The 16,496-nt window shown below is 36.0% G+C and overlaps 1 protein-coding gene across 1 annotated transcript; it reads right to left on the bottom strand.

Moving 5' to 3' along the window:
- Nucleotides 1-3,974: 3,974 nt before the first annotated feature.
- On the bottom strand, nucleotides 3,975-8,224 carry LOC107598779 (Krueppel-like factor 5). Its single transcript, XM_016290210.1, has 2 exons — nucleotides 7,930-8,224; nucleotides 3,975-5,307 (listed from the first exon to the last, which is right to left on the bottom strand). Exons 1-2 carry the CDS (start codon nucleotides 8,098-8,100, stop codon nucleotides 4,384-4,386), a joined length of 1,095 nt encoding a protein of 364 aa, XP_016145696.1. The 5' UTR covers nucleotides 8,101-8,224; the 3' UTR covers nucleotides 3,975-4,383.
- Between the last annotated feature and the right edge of the window lie 8,272 nt (nucleotides 8,225-16,496).

The raw sequence follows: 16,496 nt of genomic DNA, 5'->3' as shown, positions 1-16,496 counted from the left end.
ACAGCCAATCAAAAGCCTTTGCAGTTCATTCAGGAGAAACATAATAGTCTTCAATATATAATATTAGGACGTGCAAGAGCTGTTATGTAAACAGGTCAAGTACTGCATTTGTCCAATCAATGACACTGATACTACAAATATGTGAAATAGCAATGTCAGCACAATGTTTAGGAATGTACAGTGTTTAACATCATCTTATGATTACACAGGATTAATTGTTAACCCCAGGTAAATTATGAGCAGTGTGAAACATAAAGTAAGATTCCCAGGATTCCGTTTAACTGGAGTTTCGAATAACCCAGGGTTAACTATTTCAACTGTAAAAATCCCATGGGAAAAAAGGGAGTTGTGTTAGGGTGATGATACACGCGGCAACTTTTTTTGAGCAATGTTGACTGGGCCCTTTCCCATTGAGGATGGGTAACAACTTTCTATCTGGATACTTTAGATCGGTTGTGGACCCTGTGTCTCACCTGGTTGCCCATTGACAGCAACATTGGCCAAAGTTGCCCGGCAACATTGCTCAAAAAGTTGCCCTGTGTATCATCAGCCTTAGATCTTTTCTTTGGTAGAGAGTTGGTGACAGTGGTGTAGTTTGTTTATAGCCTACGTTTAGCTTTTAACTTCTGGCGATTGTATTCAGGCTTCAAAATTCATAAAAGTTGTGTTCATTTGTGAAGATTATCATGACAAATAAAACATGTAAGAACTTTTGTTGGTCTCAAACCTTATTTTCTACAAAAAAACAAAAGTCAATGGAAAAACAAATCTTTTTTTGAGGAAAGCAGGGTGATGCTAACTTACGGGTTGGCCTATGCAAATATGTAATCACTTTAGCAAAAATTTTACCAAAAAAAAAAAGAATTATGTAATTTAGGATTTTCATGCTATTGCACATGTACTCCCTCTGAAAATTGAAGAGGCTGTGGTCTTGCTTTTTAAACATTTAACCCAACCATCCAGCTGCATGATTAGTGCTTGAGGGAAGCGGTAAAAGTTGGGTGATTTGTGGAGTGCTGTAAATCAGGCATTTCTGCCAAAAAACGGACAACTTGACAACCCATATAATCATGACTTTGGTTTTGCTAAGCTAAAAGTTAATCTAAAAAGCCTTTGGCTTGTCCCAATTCAAATAACTACATACCTATCGAGTCTTAGAGTTGGAGTAGATTATGCTAACCTGATTATAACCAGTCCCCCTTTCTGACACTGTCCATATCATAACATGTACAAATCTGTGAGAAATCAAGCCATTTCCTTTGTCTCTGGCACTTTGGTTTGTTTACAGCAAAGGGAGACTCATTTGTAATGATCTGGCTGGGACAGGTTATGAGAAAGTGCAGCTTGTGATGTTTTGAGGGTTGAAAGTGAAGAAAAACTAGGGGCCCTATATGCATTAGAGAAATAATGTTCACCCTGGGGGTTTAAAACCTCCATGTAGGCTACGGGAAGGGGGAAGTAGGAGATGAAGAAAGAGTGGAGGAGAGAAGGGGACTTGTAGGAGTAACAATTCCCAGGAGGATCCCTGAAGAACCTCCTGATTGGGTCCAGTGGAGCTTCCATTGTTTGCCTGTCTTTGACATCTGAAGTTCATTATGTCCAGGGGCTGAGGTTTGTCCGAGGAATCAAACTAAGAACATATGTAGAAGAGAGGGAGAAATTCCCCTTCTCTTTAAAAGCAATGAAGGCATTTATTTTCCTTTGTGGTGTTTCCTGATCTCATATCAAAAGCTGTATTGTTTCTTTGCTCACAGGGGTCCCCAACGTTTTGGCAGCTTGTAATTCGGTTGCACCCAAAGAAACCAGTGATGCCTCTTAAAGCAAACAGTGCATTCACTAAGTGTACATACGTGCTGATTGTTTCAGGGCCTGAGATTCTGAACATAACAGATCGTTTTTATTTCACATACTGGTTGAGAATCAGATAAAAGTATGAAGGGGCATCATACTAATTCCAGAATTATGGTGAAGAGGTTCAATATGATTGATAAGATGTTTTCAGTAGTCAGTGGACTCTGGTCGGATTCTATGAGACTGTGAGCAGATAAATCATCTGTTCCGGAAGTGATACCATTAAGATTCCAGCGATAAGATTGATTTTTAAAGGCTGTAAGCTGGAGTTTGTGATGTTTGTGAGATCTGTCCTGAACATGAGCTGCACACCAGCTATTAAACTGTAACAGTCCATATTGAAAATAGAAATCTTTTTGAATTATAAGACCGAATTCTGCTATCAAATTACATTTAAGGTGCTAAATTAACACTTGCATTTTTTATGGGTCACTAATATCATTTGTAATCTCGGAACATCACCAGTATATCAAATTATAAGATATTTGAAAGATTGTCAGTATCCAAACTGTTTTGTTTACCATTGACTTCCATTCTGTTCCATCCTATTCTCAAAACAGATCTCTCACAAAATACCTTTTGAGGTCCTACAGGTTTGGAACAACATGCGGGTGAGTAAATGATTACAAAATTGTCATTGTTTGGGTGAACTATCACTTCATTACTTCATGTTTTAGTGGGCAAGATGTAAAATTCTAAATGGGTTGCTCTGGACAATAAAAAAATAACTGAGGCATTGTGCTAACATCACTCTCATTCTTGACGTATGTTGACATAAAAAGGAATTCCCATTAATTTTCTTTTTCAGAGCTTTAAGGTTTGTTTGAGTTGTGGAAATGGTTTCTTTATGATGTCAACCATCAGATAAGAGACATTCAAACTTTTTGGCATAGGTCCAAGTGATCTTTGAAACTTACCTTTCTGCTTTGATGATAGTTTTATCTTTTCTCCTTTGTATCATTTTTTTTCTTGGACCTTAGAGACATCAACAAATAGAAATTGGTCAAATGCTTTATAGTGAGTGAACAGAAACCACTAGGCATACGCCAATGTAAACAATAGAAACGTAGTTTATCTGCTTTGAGGAAGGTTGATTAATGATTGTTCTACATGTTTTATTCTGGACACACACACATTATTTTTTCCTCCTAAAATCAAGTTGGTTTGATAATCTCTTTGGAAAATCCTGCCAGCTCAACACATGTATTAAAATCACAATGTACCCTGTGGGTAAAAACGCTAAACTTGGGAGTTTGGAAAGTTGACGACAAATAAAAAAAATAAATAATGCAAATCTTATATTTAGATTATTCTAGAATGATTCTGAGTAATACAAATAGTTTTAAAGACGTTGTGTCGTTTAATCATTTACTTACCCTCCCGTTGTTCTGAACCTGTATGAGTTTCTTTCTTCTGATGAACAAAAAAGAAGATATTTTGAAGAATGTGGGTAACCAAACAGTTGCTGCAGCCATTCACTTCCATAGTATTTTTTTTTCTTCTCACCCATACTATGGAACTCAATGGCTACCGACAACTGTACCCACAACAACAGAAGAAAGAAACTCATACAGATTTGGAGCTTGGGAGAGATTTGTGTGTAATATATATATATATATATATATATATATATATATATATATATATATATATATACATTATTAAATATTTAAATGATAAATTAAAAGTATTAAAACAATGCAATTAGTATGCTTGAAGCATGAACAGTATGACAGTATGAATGTTTCATCATTTAAGACGAGATAAAGATATACAGAGAGGCTATGGATAAAAACATACTAAATTAATCATAAATAAAATAAATGATAAATTATTAAAAAGTAAAAAATTATTAAATATAAATAAAATGCAATTATTATGCTTGATACATAAACAATATGACAAGAGTGGTTTAATCTTTTGACAGATAAAAAAGCTGGAAGGCTTTTGATAACAAAAATATGAATTATTCAAATAATAATACAATTATTACATATTTCAGTTCTTAATTCTAAAACAAAACAATGCCATTGTAATGTTTGATACATTAACTGTAGGACAAGAGAGCGATTTATTCTTTTTAGTCTCCAACACAAAATCAGTTGGTTCACTCATTGCCACATTCACAAATAAGAGCATCCTGTTACTTGGTTTCAGTATGCTTTCTTCTCCAATTAGGAATCTAAAGCCCATCTTATGTCGTTAGCTGTAAAACCCCACTCAGTGATGGGTTCTTAATTGCGAAGCTCGTTGCTTCAGACATGCAGCTTCTTAGCGTAAATGCACAATTAATGGCACTGTGAGGCTTGTCTGTTTTACAGTTTGCCCAGTCAATTTGATGCAACAGGATTCAATAACAATCAGCCTGACGTCAACTCTTTGGCATTCATTCTGAGCGCTGGTTAAAAGGCTTTGCCGTCTCTGAATTATTTAACAGTGGATTCAAGTGTGTGAGTAAGAAAGTGCAGCAGAAAGCAACATAGTGCTTCAGAAAACACAGCAGCATCTTGTGAATTTGGCTATAGATCCAGTTCAATTGAAAAAACAGTTTGTACCTGCAAAATCACAGTGGTGTATCCGTCTTTTCTCAAGGTCTGGGTTTGTTCTTCTGTTGTAACGAACAGGCATGGACCCAGTGTTCGCGAGAGCTCGTGTCGAGGTGGGTGTTGGGTGACTGGGCGCATGGACAGCCATTTTGGAGGCGATAGTGGCGGCGTAAGATGGTGGTGGTGTCAGATTGTGAAGCAGTTCCTTCTGTCTGTCAGGACTGCCAGGTTCTGAAGTGGGAGGCGAGGGGGGAAGATAGGGCATTTTGAGCTGTGAGTGGGCCTGACCCTGAGGATGCACAAAGTGACCCGGGCCGAGAGGGAAGCCGGTGGTGGGCATGCCACAGTATGGCTTGGCAGCTGTCTGTTGGGTCGCTAAGTGCAGGTCGTGGAAAGTAGGCATCTGTGAGGGCACAGAGTGAGCGTGAGGGTGGGAGTGAGAATCGGCTTGATGGGGGATGTCCAGCTCCGAGTTGAGGAGCTGGAAGAGCGGCCCATCCTGTGGGATGTCAAAGCCTTGCATCTCCTGCTTGACAAAGACCCCAGAGTTATCGTCCATGGGATTGATTTCAGAACCCGAAGTGGAATTTGAGTTAAAGATGCTGGTGAAATCGGGCAGCGCGGATGGAGCGGGGCCAGTCGAGCTCACCGGACACTCGGGATGAGAGAAAGGCGCCACTACAGGTTCAGTTTTGACGTGGCTGGGGACTGAAGGCCGCGCTGGCCGGCACATTCCCGTTCTTAGGTAAGCAATGTCGGGGAGGAAGACATTCATGTTGATGCTATAGGGGGACCCGTGATCGTCCCCAAAAAACTGGTCCATTACAGAGATGCTCTCTCGTCTTGACTTCTTTGGATCGGGGAGAGCCACAGGTTGTGGAGACAGATATTTATCCATCTCTAGTTTAGCCTAGAGAGCAAAAGAGAGAAGCATAAAATTGTAAATGCAGTTGTAAAGGCCATTAAAGGCAAACAAGATAAACAGATTTCAGAATAATAACTGCTGGAATATTGCACACGCTGCTTCTGTCAGCAAAGCTGCCAGGATCTCCTGGGACTGCTTGTGTTGGCCGAGCACAAACACAATATACATCAAATTTTAGAAAAGCTTGCAAGAACGCAAATATTCACTTACTGTTACAACAATGGCCAACATGCCTGCTTACTCAGCAAAGATAACTTGGCTCTGAGTAAAAATATATGGACTACTGAACACAGCAGACACTTAAATCATCTTACACCATAAATTATATTTACAACATAAATATAAACATATATAACACACACACACACATATACAGTATATATATAAATCTAATCTCTCTCTCTCTCCATACATTATATATATATATATATATATATATATATATATAAATATACATACACATATACTAAATCTATCATATACATCTAGCAATAAACCGATTTATCGGCCAGGCTGAGTAATTAGGAGATATTTCCTTTGTTTCCTCTTCAACTGAGGATGCTTTGGACTATAATAATGGTAATAGAAATCAATTAACCTTGAATGCATGAATTCTCCTTGAAAGAGAGAAACTTAAAGTTTTTAGTAATATATGGACAGGCAAGCATGTTGGAATGGGTAAAAGTAAATATATACATCTAGTGATTTATTTATTCGCCAATTTATCGGGTAAGTAAATGGCCGATATTTGGCCATTTTGAAGTAACCGATCGTTTCTGCTGGACGATTAACAGACTAATAATAAATCACTTCTATTATTTTTTTCCCCCTGTGAATTTTCAGTAAATGTTGTGTAACATTTATGTTCATCTCATTTGCTGTCATTGAATGTATTATGTTTGCAGTATATCAGCACTACCAACGTGAATGTCTGAATGAAAGTTTGATTTTTTTTACTAGAAATTTATGGGTAGATATTTTACCTCCAAAGCCAATTTATAAAACCTAGAAATCAGAGCAATGTTTTACCACCTGATCTGCGATCTTGTCTATATTGAGAGCATGAATCGGTTGTGCTGCTGTATGGAGCAGTCAGAGGTAAAGCATTTATCAAGTCTTCTTCGATATGTCTCTGCTACATTCCGCCTTAGACTGTAAAACAGCGCTCATACCACAAGCTCAAAACAGACTTGCTGACAGGTGGAAAGCATGCTGGAGAGATTGCTCAGCCTTTCCATATTGCCACCCAATTATCATAAAACCGTGATCAGCAAAAAACAGTAAATCAAGACTCATTAATTACTTCCTGACAGTAACATCTATAGAGTCACTAGAGGAATAAACATCAGTGGAAATGAAAACACTCACACACACACATACAGTACATGCATACATAGACACTCGGAATGCCAGAGCTCTTTATGCGGCTGCTACACATAGCGATTTCTGGATTTAGATCTTCCAGCTGTTGGCCGGACATGTATCTCTTTCACAAGTTTTCAGTTTGAGGCTCGGCGTTGCTGGGAAGTTTCAGTTCGGAGTTCGAGAGCAGCACGCGTGGGTGAGGAGGGGGAGGCAGCTGTTGACGGTTCGGTAGCCAAGAAACCAACTGCAAGCAACTGACACGAGTATGTGCGCTACCCGTCCCAGCCCAGACTCTCCCCTGCGTTACAGCCACGGGGAAATCCCCAAAAACATCACCAAATCTGAGGACGCTTTGGACTAGGCTAACATTTTGAACAGTGATGATTCTTTATATTATGCAATGCGTGATGGTAATGACTATTATGCCAGTGACATTTGATTATGTATTGTTTGTAGGCTATTTGGAGAACACGGGATAAGCACTGACAGCGAACACAAGTTGCATATAAGATTAACTTTGAATTTCTAATAAAAATAAAAATCTCATATAATAACCTCCTTTGGTAATAACACCTAAAAAAAACAAAACAACAATGCAGATCATGATTTAAAATTATTAAAATTAATTGATCATCTTTCATTTCTTTTCTTTTTTTAAACTCTGCCTGACCTGGTGAAAACGATTAAGCATTTTATAAATAAATAAATAAATAAATACGTTGATGGAAATGAGCGATTATTTGTTATAAAAATACAATTGTTATAAATGCACACAGAATTAACACACTGAAATACGTTCTTATGACAAAGTGTAAAGTAGAATTGTCCAGAATTTAACACTTTTTGTCCGTTTTTATTAAATGGAAAGGTGATAATTGTGGATGGGGGGGACACAATTCTCAATTTCTAAGAATCTGAAAATGCAACATTTCAGCGAAAACGACAAACAGTAAATTAGAAACACAATACAACTTTATTTGAACTAATCTTTAAACTAGATTTGTCTTTTTTTCTAAAATGATCCTATGAAATAATTGAAGAATCGCACATGGCTTGCTTAACGCATTGGATGGGGCATGATGCTGATGGGACTGCAGGCGTGCAGGCTGCCGCATCATCTACAACGGCCCACCTCTCACACGAAGGGGTGCATTTGATCTTTAATCCATCCAGTGATACAGTCACATCTTGAGCAAAACGAAAAAGCGAAGCTCAATTCAAAGAACTGATAACAACAATTACCTGAGAATAGTCGGTTGATAAGCTCCTTTCCGTGTCGAGAGTCTTAGTTTCAAAGGAAAACAGAGAGGGGTCCTCCTGAAAGCCGTCGGACAGTGAGGGTTTGAGAAGCGAGAGAAAGTCGTCTTGCCCCGGTGCGAGCGCAGCGCTCATCGTGAGAAGCGTAGCGGCCATAAAGCCGTGGATGTGACGGAGAGAGGGTCCGCAAGATGGGTTTTGATAGACGTTGAGGAGGGGGAAGTGAGTGTATGGTGCATGGAATGATACCCGTGCGTGTGCTTTTAGTAGTAATGTCCCGCTCCGCTTCGCTCCGGGATATATGTATACTCGCTGAAAGGGCGGGGCCTGAGAAAGTGAGACGGCTACACCTTTACTACTGCTGTTACTGTAACAGCGCAACAAACCCGTCAAAACAGAGAGTTAAATCTGCCCACCCCTTTAAGTATTTAATTTAGCATTTAAATAATTGTAATAATGACGGCAGTGCAGCACAAAATCCAGAGGCGGACAGAGTACTCAACTCCATTACTTGAGTGAAAGTACAGATACTGCTGGTCAAATATTACTCCATTACAAGTAAAAGTTGTAAAGACAGATTTTTACTTAAGTAAAAGTACAGAAGTACTTGCTTTTAAAAGTACTTAAGTACCAAAAGTACATTTCCTTTTTTTATGTCAATGCACTGTTTTATTGTTGTATGTAATACTTGCAATACTTCTGAAGCAACTTACAATACATTACACCTACTGAATACACTGACTAGCTTGTAGTATCTTTGGAATAAAGAGCTTATAGAATGTTAAAAAAATTTTTTTTTATAACACCCCTACCCACCCCCACAAAAGCAGGATGGTAGCTCTGACATCTCCATGTAGCCATTCATCCACATTTGAACAGAGTGAACAGTGAAATCCATAGAAATGCAGTGGAGTGAAAAGTACAATATTTGTCTTTCAAATGTGGTGAAGTTAAAGTCACAAGTTCCCTGAAAAAGTAATACTCAAGTAAAGTACAGATACTCAAAAAGTGTACTTAAGTACAATACTCAAGTAAATGTACTTAGTTACTGTCCGCCTCTGATAAAATCACAACTCACTATAAATAGTAATCGTGTTCGAATTGTACTCATTATTTTTATCGGTTAATTCAATGTGCATTTTATGATAAAACATTCTTTATTTTATATAATACAAAAAAAGTATGTTAGTACAAATAACTAGCTACAGCAGAGAAGTAAATAGCCAATAACAAGCCGTAAAACCGGATCTTTTTCAGGGAAGTCGAATACCCGAATGAATGGCTCTTGTGAGTAGGTTCTTTTAAGTGAGCCAACAACATACAAGAGGTCAGGGTTGTCCAATTAAGAGCCGGTGCTTTTAATGAATCTAAAACACTTATGAATCTCTTAGTCTGGATCTGTTAGTCCCTTACAGAATGCAAATATGTTATGCTGTACTTAATTAGGCTACACATTATGACATTCACTGTAATCAGTGGCATTGTTTTAATGAATGCAGATTTGACATTTAGGCCTACACTAATTTGGTAGGCTATTAATGCCAATTTCTATTGCATTTTTGTCGCCTCTAAAAATGTTATAGGCCTACACATTTTGCAAGCACTTATTTGACTAATTATTTAATGTATTATTATATTATTTCTGATTTGTTATCCGTTTTGTTAATCTGAAATCTCATTTGAGATCTCATCATGTGGCAACCGACTGCCAAGAGCAGTCAATGCAATCAGATTTTTATAGACGTGTCTGCACATCTGCATTTACTGTTTGCAAAGCTGTAAAATAAGGCTTATTCACAAACGGTAAATGATCCCTATATAAAATAAATGTTTACCATAATTTCACATTTAAAAATAACACAACACGGCAAACAAAAATATCCATCTCAAGCAGACTGAATCAATGAAGTGAATCAATAAAACACAGCTCACTGCTACCTCTGTTCTTGCTGGACATTCGAGCCTGTGGCGCGTAACATTAAGATGACACAAATAAGCGTGCAATGCGGCTGCGATAAAGGTATGCGCGCGCTCCTCTATTTTTATCAACAGCGTGTCTCGCATCTTACGAATCAAAACGGAAGGATCCAGATCTTATTACCATCAAATGATACATTCAGATATTGAGATATCTTTACAGGGTGAAGATTAAAAATGCTTATATTCAGATACTGTATACCTACGTGTTGCTTATAACCGTACTTTACCTTACTTTAAAAACAAATTCACATGCCTGTTTGAATGATTTATTACCATTAAAATTAAAATTCATAGTTTGAGGTTCACATTTTTCATGGCTACACATCAAACCTGTGTAATAGGTCTTTTAAAAAAGACTTTCATCCTTGGTTGCATCCCAAAAGTCTTAAACAAGTTGAACAAGCCTATTTAGTTTTCCGTTTGACTTTTCTGTACCATTCTGGAACTTCTTTATTGGTCTGTTAAAAGAAAGAAAAAAATGGTTAAATCTCTTTGACCATTTCTTTGGACTTTGGTCTGAGTAAAACATTCTGAAAAAGTTAATGTGAGTAGCCACAAGCAGCCCAAATAGAAAGCAAAAAACAAAACAAAAACATTTTTAGCAGTTCAAAAAATTCTTTAAAATGTGTCTCTGTTTTATAAAGACGACAAATTACTCTTCGAAAGGTTCTGTACATGGGTAGTTAAGCAAAACTTACAAACACTGTGGGTTTGGGATCATAGTTGTTTTGCTCCTTGTCTGTGCCTTTTAAAGCTTTGGGTCTATGAACTGCTGTACCGGCACCATCGGTCTCAAGCTCAGGTAGGGATACAGACAGAGGCCCACCGTGCTGCTGTGAGCGCATGCTAATCAGGACTTGCTTCATCACAGACAATTCCTGCAACAGAGTAAGAACAAATCAGTGGTAGCCTGAGAGTTAAAGAGCTTCATCCTATTGTTTGTTTGTTTGTTTCCCCTTCACAATGTCTAAGAAAGAGCCTGCAGCATCTGTGGTGCTTTGATTGCAGTCTTGTTTTGCCAGCAGTGCTATGCCCTTAGGAAGGGCAATTAATACTGAAACTACAAACACAAACATCCCATGTGTCCTGTTGTAGATGTCAACATTCCATAACATCCATACAACCACGTCATTTAAAACACTGTTATTTGCTTTTATATATATATATATATATATATATATATATACACACACAAAGCACACAACCCTGCTTTAGTGTAAATACTATCTGAATCAGTTGAAGGAAACACCCTCAAACACAACAAGTTTCTTTTATTACTCTGAAGTCATCAGTGTAATACAGCTCTGAGAATGGATAGAGGTTTCATGAAAAATGTTACTGCATACATGTCACTAAAGAAAATTGTCTCATTTTAAACAATGTGGCGCAGAGAATATAAAGTTGCTTGAAAACAGTGAAACTGCAATATCACTTTCAACGTTTTTCTTCATTTTTATTAAAAAATAAAAGATAAAAAAATAAAACTAAAACTAATTTTTCTTCATACTTATTAGAAAGAAAGAAAGAAAGAAAGAAAACAAAATAAGATCTGGTAGGTAAAAAGAAATACTGACTAATTGGTGTTTTACTGTAAGAATATAATAATAAAAAAATAATAATTGCTGACAACTGCATATTAATGAGTGAGTTCATCTATGTTTATGAATCGGTCAACCACAGTCTTGTCTCAACTACAGCCTATCAGCAATTTGTGGCTGGATTGGGAAAAAAAAACCCTTCATATTTTTACCTGACCTGAAAAAATGTTTAGAGAAAAAGACTGTGTGATGTCAGATCAGTTGCGGTTCATACTCGTGTTCCAGCATGCTGATAAAAATAGACACCAAAAAGTTTTTCCAAAAAGAAAAGCACTGGTGACAGATATAGAAGATAATTTTAGAGCTACAGAATACTGCACAAAAAACTGTACATACTTGCCCTCAGTAAAACCATCTAGGTCTTAAAATAATACTGAGAAGAGGGGGACAGACAGTCCATATTATGCAACAGGAATGCTGCTACAAAAATGTACAGAAAAAAAAAAAACCTGCTGAAAGGAACTTTGTTTTGACACCAAAGTGTCAAACCTCCAAAAAAGTTGAATAGCATTTTTTTTTTGCAAACGGTTAATATTCACACGCATGATGGCAATGTAAAATATCCCCTGCTAGTACATGACCGCCCGGTTCAACGGCGAATGTAGATCAGCCCGATGCGTAAGAGTCATTCAATATTTCTATTTATCACTGCGCGACCATATGCGCTGGCATGCTAAAAAGCGCCAGTGAGGAGCAGCTGTCTGTGAGGATTGCATGCTTTCTGACAACATGCCACTGGAAGTTGTGAAGTCGGCACAGTGTGTGCCAGCAGCATTTGGTTGAATATAGCTCCAGATTGTCAGAGGAGGTATAGTGTACCTTCGTGTGCCTTTCAGATACAGGACAACTCCATTCATTTAATAGAAACGCAATTCTATTTCTATTTCTAAATGCATTGAAATTAGTACATGAAACCAAAGGAAAATTTTCACAAAAAATCTCACAGTGTACTGACTTGTTCCTTGTTTCATACCTTGCCATTCAAAACACTAAATTCAGAACCTACCGGTCAAATAGATTTTGGCGTTACACATTGGTTCCCCTCAATGAGGCAATGTATTAGCTGTCTGTCAACAACCACAAGCAGCAAGGTTATTATGAATCTGATGACTTGAGCATGGGAAAAAGTTGACCTGAGAGACTGGATTTTCTAGTTACTGCATCTCAGAAACTTCTAGGAAAGCTGTTGTCGCAACTGAGCTGTACTGAGAGCTTCCTAAACATATAAAGCAGAAGCATCCAGTGATCAGTTACTAGTGCTGCAGATTCCTAATTTGCATGAGAGTTTTTCCCCATGAAGGTATGACTTGTTTAGAGAGTAATCTGCAGGTACGCAGTGTAACTACTAATTGGACAGGCAGGCTGGGTGAGTGAGTGACTGACAATGAAAGAGGACACACCTAAACTAGACTCTGTGTCTGTGGGAACTACTCTCTTACTGTCATGAGTAGATACCTTTAATGGACAATGTATGATAACATTCCTCCAAAAAGCAGTTTTTAAGTGAGTAACTTGGGAGTTGTATTATTTACTTAATTTCATATTATATATATTATAATTTCATATCATCTTATTTCATTAATCATTTTGAATTAGCTAAAAAAAAAAAAAAATCTAAATATGCATGAGACTACTTTAAAATGCAACTAAGTGAAGCCATGTCCACTTTAAAAAATAATAAAGTGAACAAAACGTTTATTGTAAAATACAGTAAATTTGACAAACTAAAACAATCAAATGTAGAATTAATTAAAAAAAAAATCTAAGTGAAACTACAATAATGACTCATGGAAAATAGTTAAGAAATTCCTCAGACTAAAGGTCATGTGGAGGACTGACTCTGACTGAACAATCAGAAACATGGTATACTGTATTTACAACATGTTACGCTATCAGGGGTTTTGAATGGTAATTGTATGTCACCCCATTATGCCTGTTACGATAGGTTGTTCAACAAAAAAACAGTCCTGGTATCTGTTATGGATATCAATTACAGAATGCTTTTTATTTATTTTTTATTTTTACTCCTAATTTATTATGAAGTTAGTCAGTGGTTAGTGTTTTCTATGATCTTTAGTTTGACCTTATGTAAAATGGGAAAGTAAATTAATCAATATAGTATAGCAAGATAGTCTTAACATATTATTGATGAATTACATTTTGTATTTGTTTTTTTTTATGGAAATGCCACTGGAATTGTAAAATGATTTTTAGAACCCCAAATCAAAAAATTTAGAACCCAAAACCTAAATTTTGGGTTCAGTATGATTTACAACAATTAACAAAGGAATAGTAAAATAAACAAGGGCACAATATTAGGTTCTTCTAGATTATTTTCTTTTTTTCTTCTTCTTCTTCTTCTTTCGAAGTATGAAAGAAAACCATAAATAGAATGATAGAAAAATATTTTTAAAAAATTTGAAAAAAAAAAAATAGAATGAGATCCACAAATAAATATTAGAGTTTCACAAACATGAATTAACCCATTTAAGCCCACCGGCAACTATAGTTGCCGCAGTTTATAATGATCAGTTTCCTTTTGTATGTATTTTTCTAGATGTTATCCATGTTTTATTTCTCAATGACATTCAAGCAAACAACCAAATAAAGGATTTCAAGAAAAAAAGAAAAGAAAAGGTATTCACTTCCTTCCTGTCACATGAGGCTGTCAAGTTCCTACCCCTATTTCCAGGAAGCATGGCGAAGGCAAACCCTCCCAAAGAAATGTAACGTTCATGTTACTAATAAGTATTTTTTGTTGACATATAGATATATCTACAGAATCACGAAGGTCTCTAGAATCATCCAAACAAAACAAATCTTACAGGAAATCTATAGTTTTTTGTATACTTAGTCCAAAGTCCAAAGCGGCAACTATAGTTGTCGTTCGGCAAATGACTTGTAAGTACATATCATGGGGAAATGGAGTGTTAATAGGTTAATAAATCAAGGTTATTGGTCTTGTTTTCTGCTTTTTGCTTTCATAATATCCCACCTAAAACCTAACTTAAACCTTTAACTGACATCTCTACTGTGCAGTAGACCTTAATTTGATAGGGAATAAATCTGTCAAAAGGAGGAGATGCGAGAGCAATCTTTCCACAGCTCTACTGCCCCAATTCTGTGTCTGCTTTTGCCATGGGTGTGTGTATGTGGGGGGTGGGGATTTCCAGTTTTCAAGTGACAGCAGCAGTTTACAAACTTCCGTCAGTCACACAAAAGGAAGAATAGAAAAATAAAGAGCTAATGCATGGGTTTAATTGCTGTAGATTATCTTTTTCTCCCTTTTATGACATTATGTCTTGTAAAGGGCAAAATATTGAGGCCCCTTTATCCAGTTTCGAAGGATTTCATTCTAATTAGTCAAGGACCCTAATTCTTTTTATGACTAGTAGCTTATGATTCCATTATAATGTTGAAATTCAGACAAGTAATGAGTTTACATTTACATTATTATATGAAATCACCTACTACAGTCAGCCATTGAATACTATGGGCCTAAAAAAAAACAACATGTAATTTTCTTTTAAGTATACCTTTTTTAATTATAAAGATGTAATATTTTCTTCATTCTATTTATTTATTTTCATTTAACTAACTCTCCTCTAAGAATGAAAATACCTGCATGTTCAATAATAAGTAAATAAACAAACAATCATGGGTGTAGCCTACACATGATAATTATTTAAATAATCATATATTTTAAAAAGAATATCAGTAATTTCATGAATATCAAGGACTTTTGTCAGGGTTAATCCATTTGACCTAATCAATATGTGCCTATTCATAAAATGTGATATTTTACATATTTACATAAAGTATAGTATGCAAATATGTTTATGTAAATTTATAAAACTACGTGTACCTTCACTGCAGTACTCCTTGTAGGCTACTTATACTAAAACTGCTTACATATGGGAAAATTCACCCAAAAAAAGGAAATTGTGTCATTTAGTCACCCTCACGTTGCAAACCTATGAGATTCTTTCTTCTGTTGAGCACAAAATAAGATATTTTGCAGAATGTTGGTAAGCAAACAGTTAAATAATTCTTTTTATGACTAGTAGCTTATGATTCCATTATAATGTTGAAATTCAGACAAGTAATGAGTTTACATTTACATTATTATATGAAATCACCTACTACAGTCAGCCATTGAATACTATGGGCCTAAAAAAAAACAACATGTAATTTTCTTTTAAGTATACCTTTTTTAATTATAAAGATGTAATATTTTCTTCATTCTATTTATTTATTTTCATTTAACTAACTCTCCTCTAAGAATGAAAATACCTGCATGTTCAATAATAAGTAAATAAACAAACAATCATGGGTGTAGCCTACACATGATAATTATTTAAATAATCATATTTTAAAAATAATATCATTAATTTCATGAATATCAAGGACTTTTGTCAGAAACAATCATGGGTGTAGCCTACACATGAGAATTATTTAAATAATCATATATTTTAAAAAGAATATCATTAATTTCATGAATATCAAGGACTTTTGTCAGGGTTAATCCATTTGACCTAATCAATATGTGCCTATTCATAAAATGTGATATTTTACATATTTACATAAAGTATAGTATGCAAATATGTTTATGTAAATTTATAAAACTACGTGTACCTTCACTGCAGTACTCCTTGTAGGCTACTTATACTAAAACTGCTTACATATGGGAAAATTCACCCAAAAAAAGGAAATTGTGTCATTTAGTCACCCTCACGTTGCAAACCTATGAGATTCTTTCTTCTGTTGAGCACAAAATAAGATATTTTGCAGAATGTTGGTAAGCAAACAGTTAAATGCGTAATTTTCTTTCAGGTATACCTTTTTTATTATATAGGTGTAATATTTTCTTCATTCTATTTATTTTTATTCATTCATTTTCATTTAACTTTTTGATACACAACACCCTGTTGGGTCAACCTACTGGCTGCACTTTGTTCTGCACTATGTTCCACC

The sequence above is a fragment of the Sinocyclocheilus grahami genome, unplaced genomic scaffold (genome assembly GCF_001515645.1).
Source record: "Sinocyclocheilus grahami isolate Dianchi unplaced genomic scaffold, SAMN03320097.WGS_v1.1 scaffold255.1, whole genome shotgun sequence".
NCBI classification, from domain to species: domain Eukaryota; kingdom Metazoa; phylum Chordata; class Actinopteri; order Cypriniformes; family Cyprinidae; genus Sinocyclocheilus; species Sinocyclocheilus grahami.
This window is presented reverse-complemented; position numbering and strand designations above follow the sequence as displayed.

Excerpts from the sequence above, each read along its gene's own strand:
- LOC107598779 (XM_016290210.1), bottom strand. The coding sequence starts at position 8,100 with ATGGCCGCTACGCTTCTCACGATGAGCGCTGCGCTCGCACCGGGGCAA. Across the intron at positions 5,308-7,929 it reads TATCAACCGACTATTCTCAG|GCTAAACTAGAGATGGATAA; the intron begins GTAATTGTTGTT and ends TTTGCTCTCTAG.